We start from the raw sequence: 23548 nt of genomic DNA, 5'->3' as shown, positions 1-23548 counted from the left end.
CGTTCCCCTTTCAGGTGCACATGTGCACACACACACACACACACACACACACACACACACACATACACAAACACACCGAATTAGAGCAACATGCGGCCGAAGGTTAACACTGCAGGATCGAGCTTCTGACCCATTATACACACTCTCTATTGAGAATAACGCCTCCTTTTTTCTTCTCTTTTTTTTGCCATTTACCTGAAACAGCAACAGCAACATATCTTAAACATGGAGAATATGCCTCTGTACTGTCTGAAAACTGATTAAAAAGAAACATGCCAAAGAAAATTTAAAAAACTAAAAATTAAGCCACCATAGCAGCATTCTCATGAAAATAACCAGTACTATTCAGCTTTCTTATACAAATAAAACCCCCAAACAAAAACATGATTGACAGCACAATTTAACATGGACAGACAACGTGAGAGTTCAGGGAGAATGCAAAAACCGTAAACAAACCTTTTAATTACAGTATGTATAAAAATATAATATTCACTGTGTCATTTTTATCCCCTCCCTGTGACTGTTGGAAGCAGCGATAGAGGCAGAAAATAACAGATCGGCGATCCTTTGAACTAAAGAAAACATGTACTTTAAAGTTTTCAACTCACAAACTCACGAATAGTGAATAAAATAAACTGTCTCTAGTCTATACATGCTCATAACATCATTTGTCTTGCGATTTCTTTTTTTTTTTTTTCTTCCTCACTCTTTGCGTTCGGTGCAAAAAAAAACAAAAAACAAAAAAGAAGCATAAGACGACTTCCATCCTTGTCATATTTGGTCATTTTGGGGCGTGTGTGGATGTGCTGGACGAGTGTGCTGGTGTCCCAGAGAAAGTTGAATTTGAATATTCACTTCTGGAGCCAGCGAGAGGCCGCCGCTCTGCATTTTTTATTTTTTAAACCCCTTGTGGTATTTGCAGCTGTGTGAGCACGAAGCAGGCCGTCGGTGAAGAACAGCATATGTGTGATCAAGTAAACTGTCCCCAGATAAACTAAGGTTTCCAAAAAAAAAAAAAAAAAGATGCTTTCTTCTGTAAATCCAGTGAAAAGATTTTGCAAGTATTATTCCTTCAGGGCTTCCACAAATCTCATTTCTAAATGTCATCTTGAAGGTTCTTGCATTTGTTTTTAGCGCTCTCCTGCACAGCGGACAGTTTATTGTGTGGAATTATATTAATATGAGAGGTGAGACTTATGAGTTCTGCTTTCTTGCATCTCTCCCATCACTTTGTTGCATTTTTTTTTCTATTTCCATGCACATAATCCTTGCATCATCCCCTCATCTCCTCCTGCAGATGTGCTGATGGGGAGGGAAGAGGAAGTGGTGGAAATGGGGCGGGGGGAGGGGGACTATTCGTACTCCAGGAACTGTTTGTGGTAGAACAAAAGGTACCTGAGGGGGATAAAAGCACCACAGGGTTAGATTGCAGCAATAATAATAAGTCATTGTCATTTTATTTCTCCGTGTGCATTTATTTTGAAGTGTACTCCTGAATCAGAAATTTAAAAATCACTAAATCTGTTTTTCTCAACAAAAACTCAAATTCAGACAGTATTGTCTGAAGCATGAGGTGGTCTCTCAGTGATTGAGACCCTACTCACCCTTCACTGTCCAGGACGTCCTTGATGCTGGCCTTTGTGATGATGGCATCATCACATTTGAACCACTGGTCCTTGTGCTGCCGGATGAAGGTGGTGTAATGGCCGCTCTCTAGTGTCCCCTGGTGGTTGACTACAGCAAACAGGCTGTACCTGAGAGAGAGGGACAGGATGAGAGGAGAAAATAGGAGGTTGCGGTTTGAAAGGGTGCTCCAATAATTTAGTAGTACCTCCATGAAGTAAAAGGGACCTATGAGAGACAACTAGAACCATCACATAAATGTATTACATATTTTACAGCAAAAAAAACAACTATCCGATAATGACTTCATTATGGAACCAAAGAAATCAACTAACAAAAGAAACATTTAGCAGCTTCCCTAATTGAAGGAACAAAAAAGCCCTAAAAACCTGGTGACCCATGACATAATGCCCAGATACAACACAATATTAACCAATTTTGTCCAGTAAACATTGTCCACCAGGTTATTGGGATCATTTCATCCAGGTTATCAGTCCACTCAGACTTGCAAAGTCCATGGAAAATTATACCAATTGCCACTGTAGGCACTGGCTGTACTCCCTTTTCCTACAGCCAGGGGCACAATTCGACAAGATGAAGAGCAGAGATGGAGAAGCATGTCTGTTAAATGGAGGGGAAACATCTGGCGGCAGCAGGAGGCATCATCTTGAACAAAGCATGGATTGGTATGTGTACACACCGCCTTCGTTGCATGAATTGAGCAGCGTATTCAGCACATGTGCCAGCTGAGACCCTTTTAAAATGGTGCCCTGACAGGTGTACACTGATGTGGTAATGGTACTATCTATATATACACACAACATAGCTAAATCTCAGCTCAAATGTCTGTTTCAATATCTTCCAAATACTGGAGTTACCTGTTCATATGACATTTTAAACAACAAATAGACATAACACAGGCCATTCTCTCAAGTGTATTCCCAACATAGAGATCTATTCCCCCATAGTTCTACTTTTCGACACAACTATTCTAAGAGACAAAAAACAGAAGGGTCAAAACCTGCTGAGATTTCCAGACTCCAGCTACCCCCAGTTCCCTGTTAAATATTTGAAGTCTCAATCTTAACTCAGTATAGTTCTTTTAATGACGAGTTTAATTACGAGCAACTACTGCCTACAACTAACTGATACACTTGGGGGAAAAACTAAAGCTAAAAAAATGAATGTAGGTTCACCTGTGTGACACTGAAAAAAAACTACAGTAACGATGAAGGAGAGGTTGATTATTATGCAGAGACGCTCGCAATAAATGCAACTTGAAACGGAGCTAATGGCCAAACAAGTTAGATATTTGACTTGCTGGCAATTTACAAACTCCAAATCAGCATTTGATTAGAATAAATCTCATGCATGAAACATGAGATGTTAGCGGAGTCTCTGCAGTGAAAGGATGAAAATTGGGCAGAGAGGAATGCACTTAATGCTTTGAAAGGAATCAATAAGAGGAGGAGGAGGCTGAAAGGTTTTGTTAATGAAAACTGAATCTGCAGTACATCTGGGTTCATCCCCAGAAGTCCCAGAATTCAATCTGTCAGGCCTGTTTATGACTTAGCGACAGGAAGATCAATGTAAGGGTTTATCGGAGTGGTTACTATAGTAATATCTGGAGCTTTAGCCTTACTTGTTGTCATTGTTGAAGGGGTCCACGGTCTGCTGGTACTGTCCGTTCATCCTGCTCTCTTTACTGAAACACACAACACAACAAACGTGGTCATGACAGCAGTGCTGGTGGGAAAACATGAGAAAATTCAACCAAACAAAATGAGCCTTTATTGTAATGTAAGCGGTTTTCTCTCCTCACCTTCATTTTGAGTTATTTTATATATTGTTAAACCTGCGAGTACAAATGCCTCCATGACTATACAGCTAAAACATGGTTACCAAGTCTATATATGCAGCCTTTGGGTCAAATTCTAAAGAACTCTAATATAGACTATCAGAGTTATGCAGATGACACGCAGATACATGTAGCACTGTCCCCAGGTGACTACAGTCCACTACAGTCATTGTGTCACTGTTTAGAGCAAGTAACTAATTGGATGAAGCAAAATTTCCTTCAATTAAATCAGGACAAAAGAGACGAGCATTGCTATCAGTAAACATCTGGAGTCACTCTCTCTAAAAACTAGGTAAAGGGTCCCAAACCTTGGTGCGCTGATAGACTCAGATTTGACTTTCAGCAGTCACATCAAATCAATCACCAAAACAGCCTTCTATCAGCTTAAGAACATATCCAGAGTGAATCCAGAAGTTGATTCAGGCTTTCATCTCAAGTAGACTCGACTACTGTAACGGCCTTCTGACGGGACTCCCACAAAAAATCTGAGATCTACTGACTCAGGTCAGATAGTTGAGCCCAGAGTTCAAACTAAACATGGTGAAGCAGCTTTTAGCTGCACACAACTGGAACAAACTACCAGCAGAACTGAAATCAGCCCCAACTATGAACATTTTTAAATCCAGGTTAAAAACATTTCTCTTCTCATGTGCTCTTTTAAAGCACTTTAAAACACTGTATGTCCTTTTATTAATTTTAAAGCAAATCATTATTTTATGCTGCAAACTGTTTTTATATTTTTTGTTTCCAATTCTTACTGTTAAATGTTTGTTTTTATGTAAAGCACACTGAGTTGCCCCTGGGTATGAAATACACTTTATAAATAAAGCTGCCTTGCCTTGCTTTACCAATTTATTGTTTTGTCCCCAGAACACACGTCTCCATTTCATGTTTTTGTGGTTTTGATGCAACATTCCTGGTCTTCTTTTCTTTGCTTGTTCTAGCTGAGTGCTTCTAGTCTTCATTCGCATTGTGCTCACCTGGAGGCCATGAAGGGGGTCATGTCCAGCTCCAAAGGGAAGGAGACATAGGTTGTGATCTTCCTCCGTAGTTTGGCTGAATGCTCAAACCTCTGACAACACACACACACACACACACACACACACAAACACACAAACACACACACACACACACACAAGGTGTTAGAATTCAGCTCAATATCTTACAAACAGCAGTTTGAGATGTGTGCCTGTGCCGATAACTGTCATGAAGCATAGAAAAACAGGCTTTATTTTTTATATATTTTATATTAAACTCCCTAAATTAGTCATGAAACCATCAAAGAAGGTCTTACTTTGAGGTGAAAGCAGGCCACGATGGGCAGCTTCTTCATGGTCAGCTGCTTGGTGGACTCCTGGTAACTATGGCAACCACTGCACTTGATCTTAGCGCTGCTGCCAAGGTGCTCTGGTCTGGTGAACCTAAACAGGGGAGGGTGAGATTTAGTGCACATATTTCACTGTGTGTGTGTGTGTGTGTGTGTGTGTGTGTGTGTGTGTGTGTGTGTGTGTGTGTGTGTGTGTGTGTGTGTTCTAATGATGCTGCTGCTGTTCTTGTTCCCTGAAGTCTCTGCTCCAGTGAAATCATGGAGAACAGGAATTAGTGCCAGGGAAGCATAAGTGTGTGTGTTTGTGTGTGTGTGTGTTTTTGGTGTGATGATTGTGGGAACTGGTTTGAGATTGTCAGTGCATGTAAGAATTTGTTTTGACAAGAATAATTAGGACTGCATGGCAGAGATAATAGATTGGTAGATTTGATACCAACAAGGCAGGAGCATACAGTGTATTATGTACATACCTTTATCCAAGTTTTTAGAACAAATTTATTAACAACGATAATACAATACAAATCTGCCTTTCCCTCTCTTCACAGCACTGAGACTGTTATGAGAAGGTTATCAATGACTTCTTACTTACGGCCAGTGAAGGCTTTTCTTTAATGTGGAGTTCCCCAGGGGTCTATTCTGGGTCCTCTTTTTATTCATTATAAACATGCTACCTCTGGGGCATGTCATGTATAAACATAATACGGCTGGGTATCAGTGCTTGACACAACCGTTACACCGGATAAAAGCAAGCACACAAAATGTGTAATAGGTATTGATTGATTTGATTGACTGAGATTGACTGAGTACTCAATTGGTATCAGTATCACTTTAAGGGTACTTAGATTGGTACTGGTATCATAATTCTTTAGACGATACCCAACCCCAGTTTTTATGCAGATGATATGAAACTATACATCCACATAGTACCTGGTGCCACCCATGAGTCTTATATATTATTCCTTACTTAAATTAATAACTGAATATCCAAATATTTCCTGCAGTTGACTCCAAATCAGACAACATTATTATGACTGCTCAAGGTCCCTAAATTATTGACTTGTCTAGTCTGGGTAATTTTAATAATGCTTTGCTTAGGTGACAAAGGTGGTATGTTTCGTAACTGACTGACATTTGTTTTAATTGTTTTTAATTATTTTCTCTTGTCTACTCTTTTATGTTTTGGATAAAAAAGTAATTATAATAAAGTTATAGTGAATGAAAATGTCATAACAGGGAGATCTGCCATACCTTGAGGCTTGAATATACTGGATATAGTGATGGTTTTGATGTGGCTCACATTTCAAATCAAACTGTTATTTGTTAGTCAGTTACCTGCGCAGACAGTCTGTGAGCGTTGTGGCTCCAGTGGTGTGACTCTCTCCGTTAAGTGCTGAACCGTCTCCTCCAGGGCTGAGGGGCCAGAAGGGGGTGGAGGAGCCTGGAAGGTCCAAGCTGATGTCCCAGAAGGGGTCTATGGTCGTTGAGACACCGCTAGGAGGGAGACGGAAAGACAGACAGGATGAGGAGTATGTATGAGAAGGTCAACATGCTGCACTGTAGATGTCTGTTATAGATTTGTGGAGTTGCTGTGTGTGTGCTGTGATTTGTACATCTTCCAGTCTGTTACCCACTTCAAAGGAGGCACAGTAAGACACTGCACTTTGTTGTTTTCCTTTATAGAGACAGACATATAAGTGAGAGGGAGACAAAAGAGGGAGACAGAGAAGATTCTGGCATCAACTACATTTTGGCACCACGGCTTGCTCCCAAAGTTGGCAGCTAAGCTTGCTCATCTGGGCTATGAAGATTACTGCATGCTGCAGGTTAGTGCTGGCAGATAATAAAATAAGACAAATTATAATCGTCTGATAGTCTTTGTGCCCTGAGAAAAATTTGGGTGGCAACCGTCGTTTGTAAGGAACTCCCTTCATGACCGGTCATCATTCCTCTTAACTGCTTATCTTGTTTAGGGTTGCAGGTGGTTGAAACCTGTCCCAGCTCAATCTGGGCAGGTTTCCAGTGTGTCACAAGGCTAACACACAAAGACAGTCACCTTTAATTCACATTCACACCTAGAGGTAATTACATTTTTCTCCCATTCACCTAACCTGCATGTCTTGACAGAGCATAACAACCAGAACCACTGAGCTACTGTACTGCTTCTCTCTGACCTGAACTGATTAAAACTGTTCAGTTAAGAAATACTGCCAAACTACGCCCCTTCTTATCATTCCAACAGCTCGACCAACAGCTTTTCTTGTCTGTTCACATCTTTTCTATTGAACTTTATTCTTGTTTAAGCCAAAACGCTGTGGCATGTGTATGAGTCGTTTCTTTGTTATGCTGGCATCCTGTCAAATTTGGAACTGAATTCAAACTCATTTTATTGCTTTTGAGGCAATACACACACTTGGCTCCACCACGTATTATAGAGTTGCTGAGTCCACAGTCCAGTAGGCCTTTCAGGTCATCAGAACAAGGGCTTCTTGGTGTCGCCTGCTCAAGGCCCAGGACTTGTGTGGTCCAGTCTCTGAGGTAGTGGAACAGGTCAGACCAATGGGTCTCAAAGGAATTTTATTGACGTTCCCATGCTTCAGTTTGTTCTTACTCTAATACTATTCTTGCTTGTGCCTGTAATTAATACACACTGAAATACTGCTGCATAAAATCTTTAAAAAAACAACTCCAGGTTATGGCTATGTCCGAATTTACTCACTTTTTACTCTGTCTGAGGAATGTACACCTCATTATTACAACAATCCCACAATGCACTGCGCCAGATTTTATAGATCAAGAAAATTATGGTTGTGCAACTCCACCTGTCACTGATGACGCGCCATTAAAATGATTTGTAAGCATGTAAAATGTGAATTTACTGCTGATTACAGAGTAAACATCTGAATGTTTTATATAAGGAATGGTGAATGAGGGAGCGATCTTGAAGACAGGTTATGACTTTTCCATGAAGTTCCCCATGTCAGGATCGAGATTAGAACATGCCTGCTCAGGAGACAAAATTCCTGTTTTAGTAGCTCTGACTGCTGACAAGGAAGAACCTGCAAAACGATGTTTGTTGAAATGATGTAGAATCAGGAACACAGCAGGCTTCCTGTATGCAAAGGCAATGGTTTGTTAGCAATGGAGACAGTAGGACCTCCATCACAGAGTAAAGCACCAGTCTGCTTTAGAGCATTCATTTTCTTTGACTTTGGAGCAGTTGGCCATGTGACCTGAAATGAGTCCAAACTGTCCAAAAAAAAAGAAAGAAAGAAAAGGTGACTAATATGGTCTAAGTGGCTTCGGGCTTTCCAGAAAACCCTTTAAACCTTCTATTCCCCCCCCCCCCCTTTGATCAGCATCAGAAGATGAGATGGCACCATGTTGCCCTCACATATCACTTCAATTATATTATATAGTGAATCAATTATAAATGAATGAAAGCCTTGTGGGAAACCCCTGATGCAGGAAAGGGTTTTTCTCTGATGTACACAAACACAAAAGCATCAAGAACCTGAATTCATGCATCTCTGCATCTGTTATCAAGCTTTCTTTAGTAGCTGTGTGAGTATGGGTCCTCAACTACAAAGACAACAAAGAATAATTTCGCAGCATGCTTAGAAATTCTTTTGATAATTAATTGATAGTTTTATACTTATTTCACAGGCACAGTGCTTCTTTTGGTTGGTGTAAATCACTGGATCACTGGATTTTGTGATCTCTGGGTTTCTTTAGACACCGTTTTCTCATGGGAAACTGAAGATCTGGACATCATGTAATACCTAGTTCACCTAAAAGTGTACTGAGTCATAATTTTTTTGGGGAAAAAAAGAAAGACTTGGTGTCAGTTACTGTAAATTCATAGGTCTAGATTCACTAAACATGTGCAGAACATTTCTCAAGCAGGCATCAGGCTGGATTCACAGTTTACGCGTCATTTGTGCTAGAGTAGTGGTAGGAGGATTGATTATGCATTCTGCACACTTTACCAAGGTCACACATGTTGTGATGTTTTGAAAGGAAAAATAAACAGCACAGATGCACAGATGAAAAGAAATATAGCTTCACCTTTATTCTACAAAAACTTGAAACAGTTACTATAATGAATATTAATGAGCATATGTGATTATTTTGTCGCAATTAATGAACAGAAGTTGGGGAGTTGTGGTCTGTGTTCATCACTGAAACTTGACTATGATTGTGCTGTAAAATAATAAATAAATGAATAAAATTGAATTGGAAATGTATATTATTATTACATTTGACAACACTTACCTGTATATGTTGTGTGCATTTGTTACATCTGCGACCAGTTGGATAAATAGTATAGCTGTAATATATAATTTCCCTGGGTGTTACTGTGGCTGAAATACTCTTTTTGACCAGCAGGTGGAACTAGAGATCAACTTTAAAAGGCTGTACCATGAAGGGGTTTTCCTGTTGCTGCAGTGGCGTGTGTGTGTGTGTGTGTGTTTGTGTGTGTGTGTGATTGATGGAGCAATATGTGAACGATAGAGGAGGGAGGGGAGCAGGAAGGTCACCTCAGGGCAGGGAATCAAAGAGTTCTGATGCAGGACGACGAGAGACAAGTGAAGTGCGTCATTGTTGAACTGCGGTTTGGTCGACGCATACACACACACACACACACACACACACACACACACACGCATGCACTTACTGGCAGACTTGACAGGTGACGTCAGACTGCAGGCCCCCTGTGAAGATTTGGTCGATGATGCAGTTACAGTGGTTCGGGTTGTTGGCTTTCTTCCCGTTGTCATCTGAGAGGATGTAAACAAACACAAAAACACACACACACACGCACACACCCACCACCAAGTCGTAAGTAATGCTGAGTAACTGCTTATAAACTGTATTTATCTTTCTCTCTGCCTCTGCAATCTGTCGTTGTTTCTTCCTCTTTCTTGTGGATTTTTTGGGAGTTCTGTTCATGTTTTCTGTTTATTCGTCATATTGTGAGCATGTCTGACCTTTGCAGTGTCTGTGCAGGACGTCCAGAGCTGCGATGAGGAACTCGTGAGCGTCTTGCTGTTCGTAGCCGGCCAGGTGACGGGCGTGAGTCCACACCAGGTGGAGGAGGCGGAACGGGATGTGTGGCGAGCGATGGCCTGAGTAGAACTGGGAAAAAAAGGAATGCGTGTGAGAGAAAACACACCTCAGATCCTTCTTTTTCAACCTATTAGAACGACCCCTTACCTCCTGGAAGAGTTGAGACATCTCGCACACCAGGCAGGAGTTGCTCTGCATCTCGCATTTGTGCCGGTCGGACAGGAAGAAGTCGCGCAGCAGCGGGGTGTGCGTCAGCGCCTGGACGATGCAGTTCATGAAACATGTGTTGCCCAGGTTTATCAGACCACGCAGGCCTAAGAGTGAAGAGATAGATACAAAAGTGAAGAATAGAAATAAAGAAAGAAAGAAAGAAAGAAAGAAAGAAATTAATTAAGAGGAAGTGGGCAAAACATAAGCGATAAAGAGAAGGAATGAGTGGAGGAGGGAGGGAGGGAGAGCTCAAGAGTCAGATCAGTTTTCTTGGCTGCTGCAGTGTGGCATCCAAGCTGCAGTGCTGTTAACGGTAGATGACACACACACACAAGCACGCATGCACGCACACACACACACACGTTGGGTAATACTATGATGGCCCTGAGGCAACGATGGACTACACACAGGGAAACCCTTGTCAGATTACAGCAGACTAAACCACACACAGACAGATATAGTGAGAGGAAGAAGAGGAGGAGGAGGCAGGGGAAAACGTAGAAGAAAGTAGAAAGTGTGCTCACAGATGAGCAGCGAGGGTTATATTTTGCCCTCACCTGAGACGGTGCCAGGGATGTTAATGGTGCTAGAGCAGCTCCCTGTGGGCTGCTACAAACTGTTAAACGTACGCCAGCTCTTCTCACTCCCACTCACTGTCAGAACCCAGCACCGCTTCACTCTAATATTCACTGTTAACTCAAATATTTTGGCTTTTTTACTCTCAAGACAAACCAATAAGCCCTCTTTTATTTGCTACTATGGGATTATTTTGATATGAAGTATTAACTCTCTGATGCTTCTTTTCATGATCAAAACCAGCAAATCCTCCATTTTTTAAGCTTTTAAATAATGATTATTTTGCATTTTTGCTTAATAAATGACAAAAATGACTTATACAGCTATTAATATAGTTTGACAGCTAATTATCTGTCATTTGACTACTTGATTAATTGTTTCAGCGCCCAAAAATCTCAGCTTACACTGAGGACTGTTCTCATCACTTCCTACAAACACAGCACTGTGAGATGTACCATGTACCACTACATGAATAATGATCTAACAGTGATTAGCCTGCTGTTGTGCAGATGGGAAGAAAAGTTGAAATAATGAGCATTTATAGCATCTTAACTAGTTGCTTCTGCAGCTAGTGTTATGCTACCAATGAAAAATAAAGGGAATAGAGGTTGTAGTTCAACTATAGTCTATTTTTTGCAATGCACAATCTTTCTTCTCTCCCTGAAAGTAAAGGTGCCACTGGCCAAGACTGTTTAGATATACGAGTAGATGGTAGGATACTGTATGTGTGTGTTAGTAGCGCTGGCGCTGGGAAAAATGGATAAATATTTATTTTGTAGCACCTCTTTTCCAAGCCTGATACATAGCAGCTCTGCACCGCTGCCTCCAGGTAATAAACATATGCTTGCATTCTAAAGTCATCACTCACAACAGCTCTCGCCTCCACCTGCCTGCTCTGATTTTATGTTACCAAACTAACTGTCAAGCCACATAACAGTGTTTCAACCTCACTCAGAACTGTGAGATAAAGTTGACCTTAAGGAGTGCAGGTGGTGACTGACTGATACTCAAGTTTTCCCCTCAGGGCTTACCGTATCGCTAAATGCTCAATGCTGAGATCACTCTGTGCTACAAACCTGACAACTCAACCCAATCTCACTAAACACATGCTGAACTGCTTAAGAATACTGAAGAGACTGTGGAGTTTGGTGAGACCTGCTGCTGAAGTTTGACTGACAGTTAGATCATTTCTAGTGCCAGTTTCAAATTCATAATAAATGCTTCACATTTTAATTTAAATACATTTACCATTTCCAGGTTATTTCTTATTTCTGCTACTGTGAAAGGCAGAAGAAAGTTGATATCCCATGAAAACTATACCTGCAGTGGGAGATACAGTATGTGGACTTTCTTCTGCCTTTCACAGATTTTGTTTTTTGGTCAGGCACTTGTTCTTTTGTTCCAGATGTGTGTGTCTTATCATTTCTGCCTCTGTCATGATACAACATACATACAACGTTGTATCTCAAAAGCTCAGAATATACTTCAATATATTTAGAAATCCTGAACCAGGTGTAGCACAGCAACCTAATATTTTTACTTTCCAGTAATAGTGTGTACGTTGGGAGAGAGAAAGACTAACCAATTGTACAGTTGGAGGTGATTCTCCTCCTCTTGGGGTTGTGGCGGAGCAGCTCCAGCTCCCTCTTGGTGGGCTCCCATGTCGAGTACTTCTCCCCTATGCCTGGAACACACCCAGACATTGACACACACATTTAAAAAGGATGGCATCATGTGCTTGTCTTTATGTTTTGGATATAATCTAGATAATAACATCTGAGGTCGTCTTGATAGAACCTGGACAAAACAGCAGAGTGGATGTTGGTGTAACACTGTCATACCTTGCATTTTCCAGGCTTTCCTTTGTTCCTCTTTGGCAATCTGTTCCATGTCTTTGTCGTAAATGTAGTCTTGGCACATGAAGCAGTAAATTCCCCCGTACAGCAGGTCAATAGCTGGAGTGACAAACAAGGAGAAGAGGGAGAAGCAAACAAAGAGAATGCATGAGGGAGCCGTTTCATTCAAATGCAGGGATGCTCAGTTTAGAGTTGTCACAGGGTAATGAAGGGGGTTTGTGCAAACTGCTAACTGCTTCATCTGACAGTCTTTTATTGTATTCGGGCCACGTTGCCATGGTGTCGCAATCGCCAGGTAGCGGAAGCTTATCTGCTGACATATCTGCTATCTGTTAACACCATCTAGGAACGATGGAGAGGCGCCCCGAGAGAGGCGAGAAGTGGAAAAAGGTAAAAGAGAGGACAGGAAGAACACACTCGTAGACCAAAGCCATCCTTCCGTTCCCTCTCTACATTCTCTCTTCACCTGCTCCGTGCCCTGTGGCTACCTGTTTTACATTGCCATGACAACTCGCCTGTTGGCTTACCCTGGCTAACATCGTCGTCCTCTGCAGGTATGAAGGGGATAAAAGCAAGCAGAGGACTAAGGAGGAAACAGGAAAGAAGAGAAGGGAGGGAAGTAAACTCAAGTACTTCTTTGTTAGGAGAAGAAAAAGAGAAATTAAAAAAAAGGAAGACTTCAATTAGATGAAATCCTTTTACAATTCTGAATATAGAGAGGGTCATCAGGTAACCATGGGAACAAGAGGTGTGGGGAGGGGGTGGGGGTAGAGAAGGAGAGATGTGTGGTTGCAAACAGCATTCGCCAAATAGCTGAGAGTCAAAATGCAGAAAAACGGTTAGATGAAAGAGATGCAACAGCAGAAAAAAGGAAAAAGAAAAGAGGAGGAGAAGCAGGAAGGAGAGGAGGAGGAGGGGCCGGGTTTAATGGAGGCTAATTCCACAGGGTTTGTTAAAGACGACTTAATTACCTCCTCAACAGTCTGCTGCCGAAATCTTTCCCTTTTTTTTCTCTCTTCCCTCTCCCTCTGTATTAGGCGGTTTCTCACTCTATTTTTTTGCAGCATTTAATTCAGCAGCTAACCTAATTAAACTCACAATTACACTCTGTGGGGAAACACACGCACACACACACACACACACACACACACCGGAGGGGGGTCTTCCTGAGTTGAGCGATAACGTTGAGTGAAAGAAAGACACTCGGTTGACAATAAAAGCAGGCGGATTCTCGACATCTGCCGAATGAGGCCTTTGTTAACAGACAACCCCCAGTATTTTGGTGCAGTGTAGAACGTATTTAACCTGCAGCTTAAAAAACAGCCCGATTCTATTACGTGGAGATTTTAAAAAACAACAGAAAGCTACTAGGTGTGGAGACGGTGGATGACGCCTTGTGCTGGAGATAATACCACCTATGATGTCTCTCTTTCTTGTACAGTGTCTCCTAAGATCTGCACACATGATCAATATGAGGTCTGATCAATGTAAGTTAGGGCTTAGCATCATTTAAAAAGTGACGATACCAGTACCAAGTACCCTTAAAGTGATACCGTTACCAAGTGAGTGAGTGTTTAAGTGTCATCTTAGCTGCTGAACTACTAAGCATACTAACTCAAATTCACCATCACAGACAAGCAAGTCCATACAAATAGTCATATTTTCTAGCTCTGGGTGCAAAATGGATAGATTGCAGGTATCGTTTGATAGGAGATGTTTTGATACTACTTAGTATTGATTTATTTCGGTCCTGGATTTCGGTGCTTGATACCTTAAAAGGCCCTAATGCAAGATGGCAACTAGAGGTCAGTATGGGGGAGGGGTGGGGGGTATGAAATTGTGTGTAGTTACCAAGAACTGTTGACTATTAGCCAATTCGCAAACCTGACAGCCCTGTCTGATCGCTGACATGGTGCAGTACAGTTCTAAAATACCATGTTTTAAAATATAATTTAAAACATGGAGAACGAGCTTCTCCTCCAACAATGGTTCCTTTCAAGTGAGGTCATGGGCACTGGTCGTCTCTGGTTGTGTGTCAATAGTCCACAAAAGATGACCGGTTCGATATACTGTATTTACAAAAAGTTACAAATTATAATACAACAGCTTGCTCCGAGATGGGGAGGGAAACGTATCAGATCGAAACTAATGATGCGTTTCGTTTAGTTCGGAAGTTGGCAGATGGGGAGTGATGTCACATCAGAGTTTGAAGGGTTCCAGTTCAAGAAGTCAGAAAAATCAGTAACAGCCAGGTCAGCCTTTGATAGTAAACACCAGTTGATAAAAACAGTGTAGCAACATGTCCACAGGCAGAAGTTGGTTCAGTGCTCATTAAAAAATGTTAGAATGCTAGCATATTCTTATTAGCACAAAACACAAAGTGCAGCTAAGGCTAATAGGGATTTTTTATTTTTTGCAGGTATTTTGTGATGAACCAAAGTATTGGGCACATTAAAAATGTTGCCCTGATAATGGAGATAGATAAAAAGGCAAGATAATTCATCCTGAGGGGGGCATGCCTCTACCAAATTTTCATGACAATCCATCCAATATTTGTCAATACATTTGACTTAAAACCACAAATGTCAAGGAAGGTCAGGGTTCACAAGATCAGTAAGATACATCATCAGGGAACCACGACTGTCTGTACAATAATTGGTGCTGATCTGTCAAGTAGATGTTAAGATATTTTTCTAGATAAATTCAATCTTTAACCTGTAGGAGACGCTAGAGGAATAGACAGGTGATCACCATAGTCCTCAGGATCCATCTTCTGGGTACCATAAATATCTGGACAGAATTTCATGGTAATCCATTCAAGGGTTGCTGACATATTTCAAATGCGACAGATATGCTTGAGGTCATTTAGAAACAGTCTCTCTTTTATGGGTTCTGCATACATATATAATGATGATGAATGATGATTGTAAAAGTCTTCATGTAAATCCTGATACTGATGACCACTCCTCCTACACATTCCAGTGGACATAATTTACTGGTGAATCCATTTTCCCCCTCATGCTACAACCTGTTCAGTGGTTGTTGTACTGGGCGAGTTCTGTTAACATTCAGCGATTGTATCTGTAATAAATCAGTCATTTCTAAGCAGCGTTCTGATCATTACAAGCTGTGTGCCCCTGTGGGAGTAGCAGGGACAGATGGGAAAATAGCCAACTGTGCCTGGTGCTCGGCAGACTCCTGTATCTTTGTTCAAATCTCGAGCCGTCCAGATTGTGTCTGTGTCTGTCGGATGCAAATGTTAAAGCCAGCGAATTGCAAATGCAACTTTACGATTTCTCGCTGTGGACACGCGCCAATAAAGTGACCTCAGTGTGAGCGCCGTGGTGAGAAACAGCGCCAGTGTGTTGCACGCCATTTCTGAAAATAGAATCAACCAATCCGCTGCAGATTAATCACTGATGTGCAATGTTTTACATCTCCTCCTTCGACCTGGAATAATAATCCTGTCAAAAACAAGGCGGAGACAAACCTCATTGTTCTGTTCCGCTTCATAAAACACCATTGAATGTTTTGAAGGGTTTTGGAGGAACAAACCCAATAAAATAGATTGTTAGTTTGTGTAAATGTGCAGAGACGGACCTCAGTATCTATTCATTAGTAAGTTCACTAATGCATATATTCCCCCCCATGGGTTCCATGAGACCCGATACACAGGTGATGTTCAAATCCCCCTTGTGGCCAGCCCTTTTAGACTGTGTTGCAATTATGTTGCACAATGTTGCGTAATCGGCTCACTCTGTCTCTCCTGATTATTTTGCTTGATTAAATGCGCCACAAAAACACAAAAGTCGGTGAAAAAGTGTTGAAAATGTAAATATTATCACACACACACACACACACACACACACACACACACACAGGGGCGTTTATGTACTGTCAGTGCTTTATGCAATCACACCAGGCTACATCTTCATTAGCCACTCATCTGTATAATTAGGCCTTTTTAGCATCCTTTGTTTTGAGAGAGGCAGCAGTATGGGCGGTGGTGTGTGTGTGTGTGTGTTTGTGTGAGTGATGTATACGCTGCCGTTTGTGTGTGTTTGTGGTTAGGAGGAGGTATCAATTCACTTAAATGAAGGGGTGTAATAGCGGGTTTGGATGCCTGTTGTTACATTATGTGCATAACAGAACCGTTGAAGCACATGCTCCAGCTGCATCTGTGGACTGTCTGTGAATGACTGTACGTGTGTGTGTGTGTGTGTGTGTGTGTGTGTGTCATACCTAGGTTATGCCTTTTGCTCTTGGCGTGTTCGTGGATGTGTTTTTTGGCAAAGCAGGCGAAGAAGACGCAGTAGAGGCAGGAGTGGAGTCTGTTGAGGTGGGCCCCGCACATGTGGCAGATGCATGACTTGGCCTGGAGAAGGGTGGAGATGAAGGTGGGGGGTGGGGGGGATGGGATTAGAGGAAAGGACACAGAGATGCAGACAGAGAAAATAATTATCGCAATTGTTCCCTTTTTGTACTGTAAACAAGCAGACACACAATGACAAATAATGCACACTGATGTTTCCAAGCATCACTCAATTATTATTATTATTATATCAACTATTAGTGCTCGGTTAAATGGACAAAATCAAATATCACATCATATCAGTGTTTTTTAACAAACACCTCAATGTCAATATCGCAATACTATTGTAGGGACAACTACTGGTGCTTTCAAAAAATATTTACACTGAGATTTTTGATAAATCAAGAGGGTAAAGACAAATATTGGAACAGAAAATGACATTACTTTACTGTAATGCAGCCTTTACAACCAGGAAAAAACAACACTTATGCCATATGATGATATCACGATATCTTGTCTGTTATCACGATATGTTGCCTAACCCTAACTAGCAGCTTAAAAATCTTAATTAAAAAAAAAGAAAACTGGGATACACGATCAGGCATCAAAGTTATACTTATCAATACTTTTATGGATAAAATGACTAATTATTTGTTAATGTAATGTGAAGGGGTCCCCGTCAGCTTTTCAGAACCTTTTAGCCTCTTTAGCTCACGGTTTTGGTTTTTCCAGGGTGCAGCTGTACCTGTTTTGGCTGAGTCTCACCACCTTCATCAACCTCATTTCCAGCAACGGCTAAAAAGTTTTGGTAAACCCACCACGTACTACTCAAAACCAAACGAAAGTTAGCGACTAGCTGGTGAACACAGTGGCGCATTTAGCAGCTAAAGAGCTTCTTATTTCCCTCACAAGTTAGTAGAGAGCAAAACAGAGCTGATAAAGAAAGTGAATATTAGATTTACATTTGTCAGGTGAGGAGACACATGACTCTAAATGAATGCTAATGTTGCGCAATGTGTGCCGGGGTGTGAAAATATGGAGAACGTGTGAACAGCAGCCTAACAACTTTAAGGTGATAATGTGTGTGATAATTTTCAACCAATGAATGCAGCTTTAATTATTCTTTCTTTCAGTCTTACACAACATTACTTTTAAGCAGAAGACAAGATGAGGAAATGCACTTTGAAACATTATTGGAATCCACTTAAACTTATGTAATGATATGTAAAAATTTGTTCTGACATCTCTGACAATCTGACATGGTACTGCTATTTACGTTATAATTCCTTTATCTAATTAAGTGTAAGTAAAGCAATCTAACAGGGATATTTTAATGAGTGTGTGTGTGTGTGTGTGTGTGTGTGTGTGTAAGTGTGTGACTATATTATAAGACTTTAACACAGATTGAATGAGGTTTAAAATCCTCAGAGTATTCAGGCCTGCGTGGCATTTTGTCTCTTAAATATGTTCAATGTTCCCCTGTGATTCTTCCTGCTGCTGTAATGGCTAACGTAACCCATGGCAACCATCTAAGATTCATGTAATTAATGTGTAAATCTAAATTGCTATGCATGGTCATTAATGATTCATTGTGCTTCCTATACATGTAGTGGGAAACGCGGCTGTGTGAAGATAGGCGTGAATGTGGATGGAGGGTGGAGGGTGGAGCGCAGCGGTTCAAAAGCATGCAGATGAGAAGCTGAGATGTGTGAGCGTGAATGTGAGGAGGTGAGAAGAAAGAGAGAGGAGAGAGCAGGGGAGATAGCATACATATGCAGACTGTAATAGTTAAGATAGGGGAAGAAGAATGGATAGATATGTGGTCAGTGTGATAGTGGACTGCAGTGGGAAACAGACTGAACACTGTGGTGCAGTGTCAACACCACTCCTCCTCTACTGGCTGTTATATTATATATATTAGGGTTATCAAACATTGGTAACAAATATATGTAATGGACGCATGATTTTTCAGAGTTTAACGATATATTAGCTTTTGGGAATTTAATCATTATAAATAAATACTAGACCTGTCACAATAACTACTTTTTATATTGTCTCAGAAATAATCGCGATAAACAATATAATTGTCACTTGAAGATCATTTTATACCACTATATAACATAATGGCATAATAATGAAAGGTGGTGGTGGGAGATGGGATTTGAGAGTGGGCGCTACACTGCCATTATGGGCCGGGACAGTTATTTACCTTTAATTCCATGTAAGTGGCACCGTTCCCTTCTGCAGTCTCCACCAGGACGTACACAGTGAGGAATGGAGGACACTACTTTGGTTAGCCAATGTTAACATGAATAGCCTCTTAGCTGCTAATGTGAAGTATGGCTTTATTGAGGTAAAAGAATGATCAAAGTCATATCCATGTATCATATAATAAGTTGATATACAGACATGATGATAATTACATTGTTGTATGATAAGTTATTTACGTGTTCTTCCCCTCTCTGTTAACTATTCAAGTAACGTGTCTTTGACTACTTTGAAAGGCGTCTACAAATAAAATGCATCATTATTAATGAAGTTGAATTAAGAAAAGGGAACAAATATACATAAACTGCTGCATACATCATTTAAAAATATATCAACATATAAAACGATATATACGATAAATCTGTGATGTGTGCCAATATCAGTCAATAATATCACCTGACCAATATATCGGTCTGGCTCTAATATGAATATATCGTTGTTACGATCTTTAGAAAGATTGATGATGTTGGTTATATCTAATCTACAATGGTATCAAACTAATGTTCAAAACAGCTGCATTCAAAAAGGACTAGTTCAACCTTTTAGGAAAACAAGTCACCTCCATCATTTGGCTGAAAGTCTTTGATCCATTTTATTACACATCTACTGAATAAAAATGTGTCTAGAATAAACAATCTAACTCTGTCACTGATTATTTTTAATGTAAGCTGACTCTAAAATTGACACAGATAAAAATATTGATAAAAAATTAAAACCAAAAAACACACCGATTCTTATTCCAGTCACACACACACTCCTCCATGCTTAGACAGCACATGAATAATGAAAAGGCATCAATATGCAACAATCTCTCCTTGCTCATTCTTCTGACTGTCAGTGTTACACTTGTGTGTATTTCTTCTGCTCCCAGAGAGCATTGTATTCATGCAGGAATCGTGTTTGCCTGTCTGTCGAACAACATCCTCGCATCCTCGACCGCGGCACCAAGTCCAGTTTAGCTGCATAAGTAGAGAGAGCTGGAGTGTTCTTTCAATAGATGAATGTAAAAACTGGGATTAAACCAATGAAAATCTGTCCAGATACAAGAAAACAACATTTGTATATAAAAGGTAGATATGAACATGACTCCTTTATCACGTGAGCCATTTACTAACTGAGAGGCCTCGTGCTCCTTCCAACACCCAGAAAACACCCAGAGCTCCGTCCATGTCATATTTCTGCAGGCGTTGCGGTGTCGGTGATGATGAGCCAGCCGGCAGGAAGTTATGTGAGAAGAGCCGGAGCGGGTAATGGGCCGGAAAGAAAAGATCCTGGTTAGGAGTGTAAAGTGAGGACATTATCACATTGTGAGCCAAACGCAACACCATCTGCCTCGTCGATTGAAGAGAAAGGCACCGTGTCCAAATGAAATTCAAGAGTAGGTGTCGAGAAAAGGTGAATTAAAGGACTATTCCCTCCAAAACCAGGAGTATTATACCAGAAACGGTACATTCCCGATTCAAAAATAATGGCCTTTGGTCTATTTGTTGCCATGTTTTCCATGATGAGTTGGATGCGATACCTACCGTCCAAATACAACAACACTACATTTGAGTACCTGAATTAAAACCTGGCAAGCTTCCCCACCTGCCAAGTAATCATCAGCAGAAGCAGTAAGATACATCACATCCTAACAGTGATGTAGACTACAGAAGCACATCTGGGCTTTTGTATTGTCTAATTACAAGCACACCAAATTATACATAACTATGTATATTTCAATGGCTCTCATTATTTTTTTAAGGCTGATATGAAGAATTAAAATGTTATACCAATTTTTGTGCCTCAAATATTTGATCTTCTCCACCATAGTTAAAAATAAATGTGATTTTGATGACTGGAGTTACATATGTGAATTAATTACATATACAGGAACACAGCTAATTAGCTGCAGAGCTGTGAGCCTTATGTATTTAGTGCAACAGCTGGTAATGCCAGTAGTGTTTTACCAAGCTTCTGTTTTTTTGCCATCAGTGCCGATTTGATAACCAACTGGACCTCAATCACAAGGATTCCATTTTGTGTCGCTGTGCTGAGTGGAGGCAGCAGCAGTGACAGAACAGCCTTAACAGGACTTACAAGAAAAGTAGTGCTGAATCTGCAGTTGAGCTCTGGGAGGTGACTGTGACTGATATTCTGATTTAACAAGTCTAGATCTTATTTTGTGGTGGCTTTCACCCACTAGTATCATTATTAAATGGACATTTACAGATAATCCTGTGCCACAATTTAATGTTATGATGTAAAATTGAAACATCTTGTCAGCCAGTCAAACAAATTCTCATCCAATCAGAGTTCTTCAAAGCAAAATTAAAGTAAAAAGTCATTTGTTTGGTGGTGAATCGATCACATTCAAAAAGCAGCCGTCACCCAGACGTGCCACAAAACACTCCTGTGATGGACACTGAAGATAAAAGAGCAAAGCCTTCAAATCCTCAAGATGAACAAGTGCTTAATATTCACTCTGCATCAGAAGGTCAATAACTGAGTGTTGATTATGTCCATCTCAGGCTGACACTAAACAATGTAGCCTGAGAGTGATGGAGGGGAGAATCGCCTGAAATGTCCTTGAGACCAAAAAAAAAAAAAAAAAAAAAAAAACTTTCAGGCACTGAAGCTTGAAAAATGGTTAAATTATTTAACTGTAAGGTTTGTCTTACTGGCTTTTTGGACAGATGCACTATTATTTTCTCTTGAGGTGTTGTGGGATACATGGCACTCGTTTTCATTTAAGATGGGGATTGCCTGTTCACCCTAGAGGCCAGTTGCACACCCTTATAAACTGAAGCACATGCTGGTGCAAAGATTTGACTAGAAAATGGATGCATGACATGTGCAACTGATGTAAAACACCCTCACTAAACTCACAAAACATGTTGAAAGCATATGTCTCACTGAACAAATACAAGCGTGTGGAATTCATAATAGAAAAGGTTCTGACTGAACAACTTGAGGTGAGATCAATACAATTTTGTAGTGCCACAGGGAAGGGGGGGGGGGTACGCAGTGGGAGCGATGCGAGCCCTTCCTCCTGCTCCTGCCAAGCCTCGTCTGCGGGCTGCTGTGGGAGGGAGGAAGAGGGAAGAGAACCTGCAAATATTTACACCGGTCAGCTCCCTACTGCTTCTGATCCCACGCAGATGACACAGGGTTGTCCCAGAGCACCAACACACCAGGCAGGAGTGCACTGCAGATGCAAGAACATGTGGACCTGCACACTAAACATGACTCATTAAAAACACAGTTTCCCTACTCTCTTAAGGACACATGAACATAACAAGCTGCACCAATGTAATAGAGGTTGATTGAATCATATTGCTTTAAGTCATGCAAGGATGCTTTTCTTTCTTTATTAGCACCCATTAAAAAAAAGGGTGAGGGGAGTGATTCACATCTGCTTGGCTTATTTTATTTTAACCCGTGAATAAAATACCAGCTTGTGTGTAATGGTGTACTGCTGGCCTGCGGTCTGCTGGTGTGGGAGGAAGACGAGCCTCTGTAGGCGCGGTGCCAATGCAAACAGATGCACATCAGCTTTTTTAATCTATTATGCGACTCCTCTGCTTTGAAGTAGGCTACCGTTTGTTTAGAGGAGATTCAATGCTGCTAGTTTGCTTTACTTTGTGTTGTTTAAAGTGAGCCAGCGTGTCCGCTTTTGCCTAGTTTGGAGCCCCTTCACTAGCCTCGAAAGCGTGGGTAGTATTAGACTGAGGGAGCAAACAGTAGCTCGGCATTGAGCGTGTCGGATGTTGTGTTGTTTTTGGAAGGGCGGGGAACTGTCCCCCCCACACACATAAACAAGAACACGCACACACACAAAGACACGCACTAACCGCACTTTCTCTGTCACTTGTTACCTTGCGTTTTCTGGTCTCCGCCGAACCGCTCCACACGAAACACTGATAAATAACCCTCAGGTTCTGCTTCCAGTTGTCCACTTTGAAGCTGTTGACATGGGGGCAGCCTGCGGGACTCATGGTAGTCACAGCATCCGGCTTTGCTTGTCCTTCTTGGGCGACGAAACCTGTTCAAACCCAGTCCAAACGAACTGGCTCGGCTCGGCTCGGCTAACTCACCAGGTTCGTTATCCACCAATTTCTGCGTTCTGGCTAACTGGACATGTTCTGGTGGCGGTAACGGAGACACACGCAGTAGCGAACATTAAGACAATTATTTCAGTTGCCTTATGTATGAATAGAAATGTCATATGGTGCATTTAAGTCCAGGAAAAGCGCCGTGTGTGCCGTTCAACCACATTCGCTGAATTACATGTTAGCAAGCTGGCTAAAGTTGGTTAGCATTGGAATTTCAACAGTGGCTTACACACGGTGACTGTCGTTAGGACCCACCTCATTCATAACGCTCGGCCAATCAGGAGCGAGTGCTTCGCAAGATTGACGTGTGCCAACTTTCTTGAAGCGGTTAAGTCCCGCCTCTAGGAATCGGGGTGA

The 23548-nt window shown here is 41.2% G+C and overlaps 1 protein-coding gene across 2 annotated transcripts; it reads right to left on the bottom strand.

Annotated features, from left to right (window-relative positions):
• Nucleotides 1–44: 44 nt before the first annotated feature.
• usp22 (ubiquitin specific peptidase 22) lies at nt 45–23392 on the bottom strand. Of its 2 annotated transcripts, XR_008323588.1 has the most exons (14): nt 22955–23392; nt 16760–16892; nt 12503–12616; nt 12244–12345; nt 10023–10189; nt 9797–9944; nt 9484–9586; nt 6141–6299; nt 4776–4902; nt 4462–4553; nt 3266–3328; nt 1605–1754; nt 761–1395; nt 45–705 (listed from the first exon to the last, which is right to left on the bottom strand). XR_008323588.1 is itself a non-coding variant. In XM_053341781.1 (13 exons), exons 1-13 carry the CDS (start codon nt 23072–23074, stop codon nt 1353–1355), a joined length of 1521 nt encoding a protein of 506 aa, XP_053197756.1. In that variant the 5' UTR covers nt 23075–23392; the 3' UTR covers nt 45–1352. The 2 variants fall into 2 exon arrangements, 1 of the variants encoding a protein (XP_053197756.1); XM_053341781.1 differs by having other exon boundaries at nt 45–1395.
• Between the last annotated feature and the right edge of the window lie 156 nt (nt 23393–23548).

The sequence above is a fragment of the Scomber japonicus genome, chromosome 20 (genome assembly GCF_027409825.1).
Source record: "Scomber japonicus isolate fScoJap1 chromosome 20, fScoJap1.pri, whole genome shotgun sequence".
NCBI classification, from domain to species: Eukaryota; Metazoa; Chordata; class Actinopteri; order Scombriformes; family Scombridae; genus Scomber; species Scomber japonicus.
Note: the sequence above shows the minus strand (reverse complement) of the source record. Positions and strands in the feature narration are given on the sequence as shown.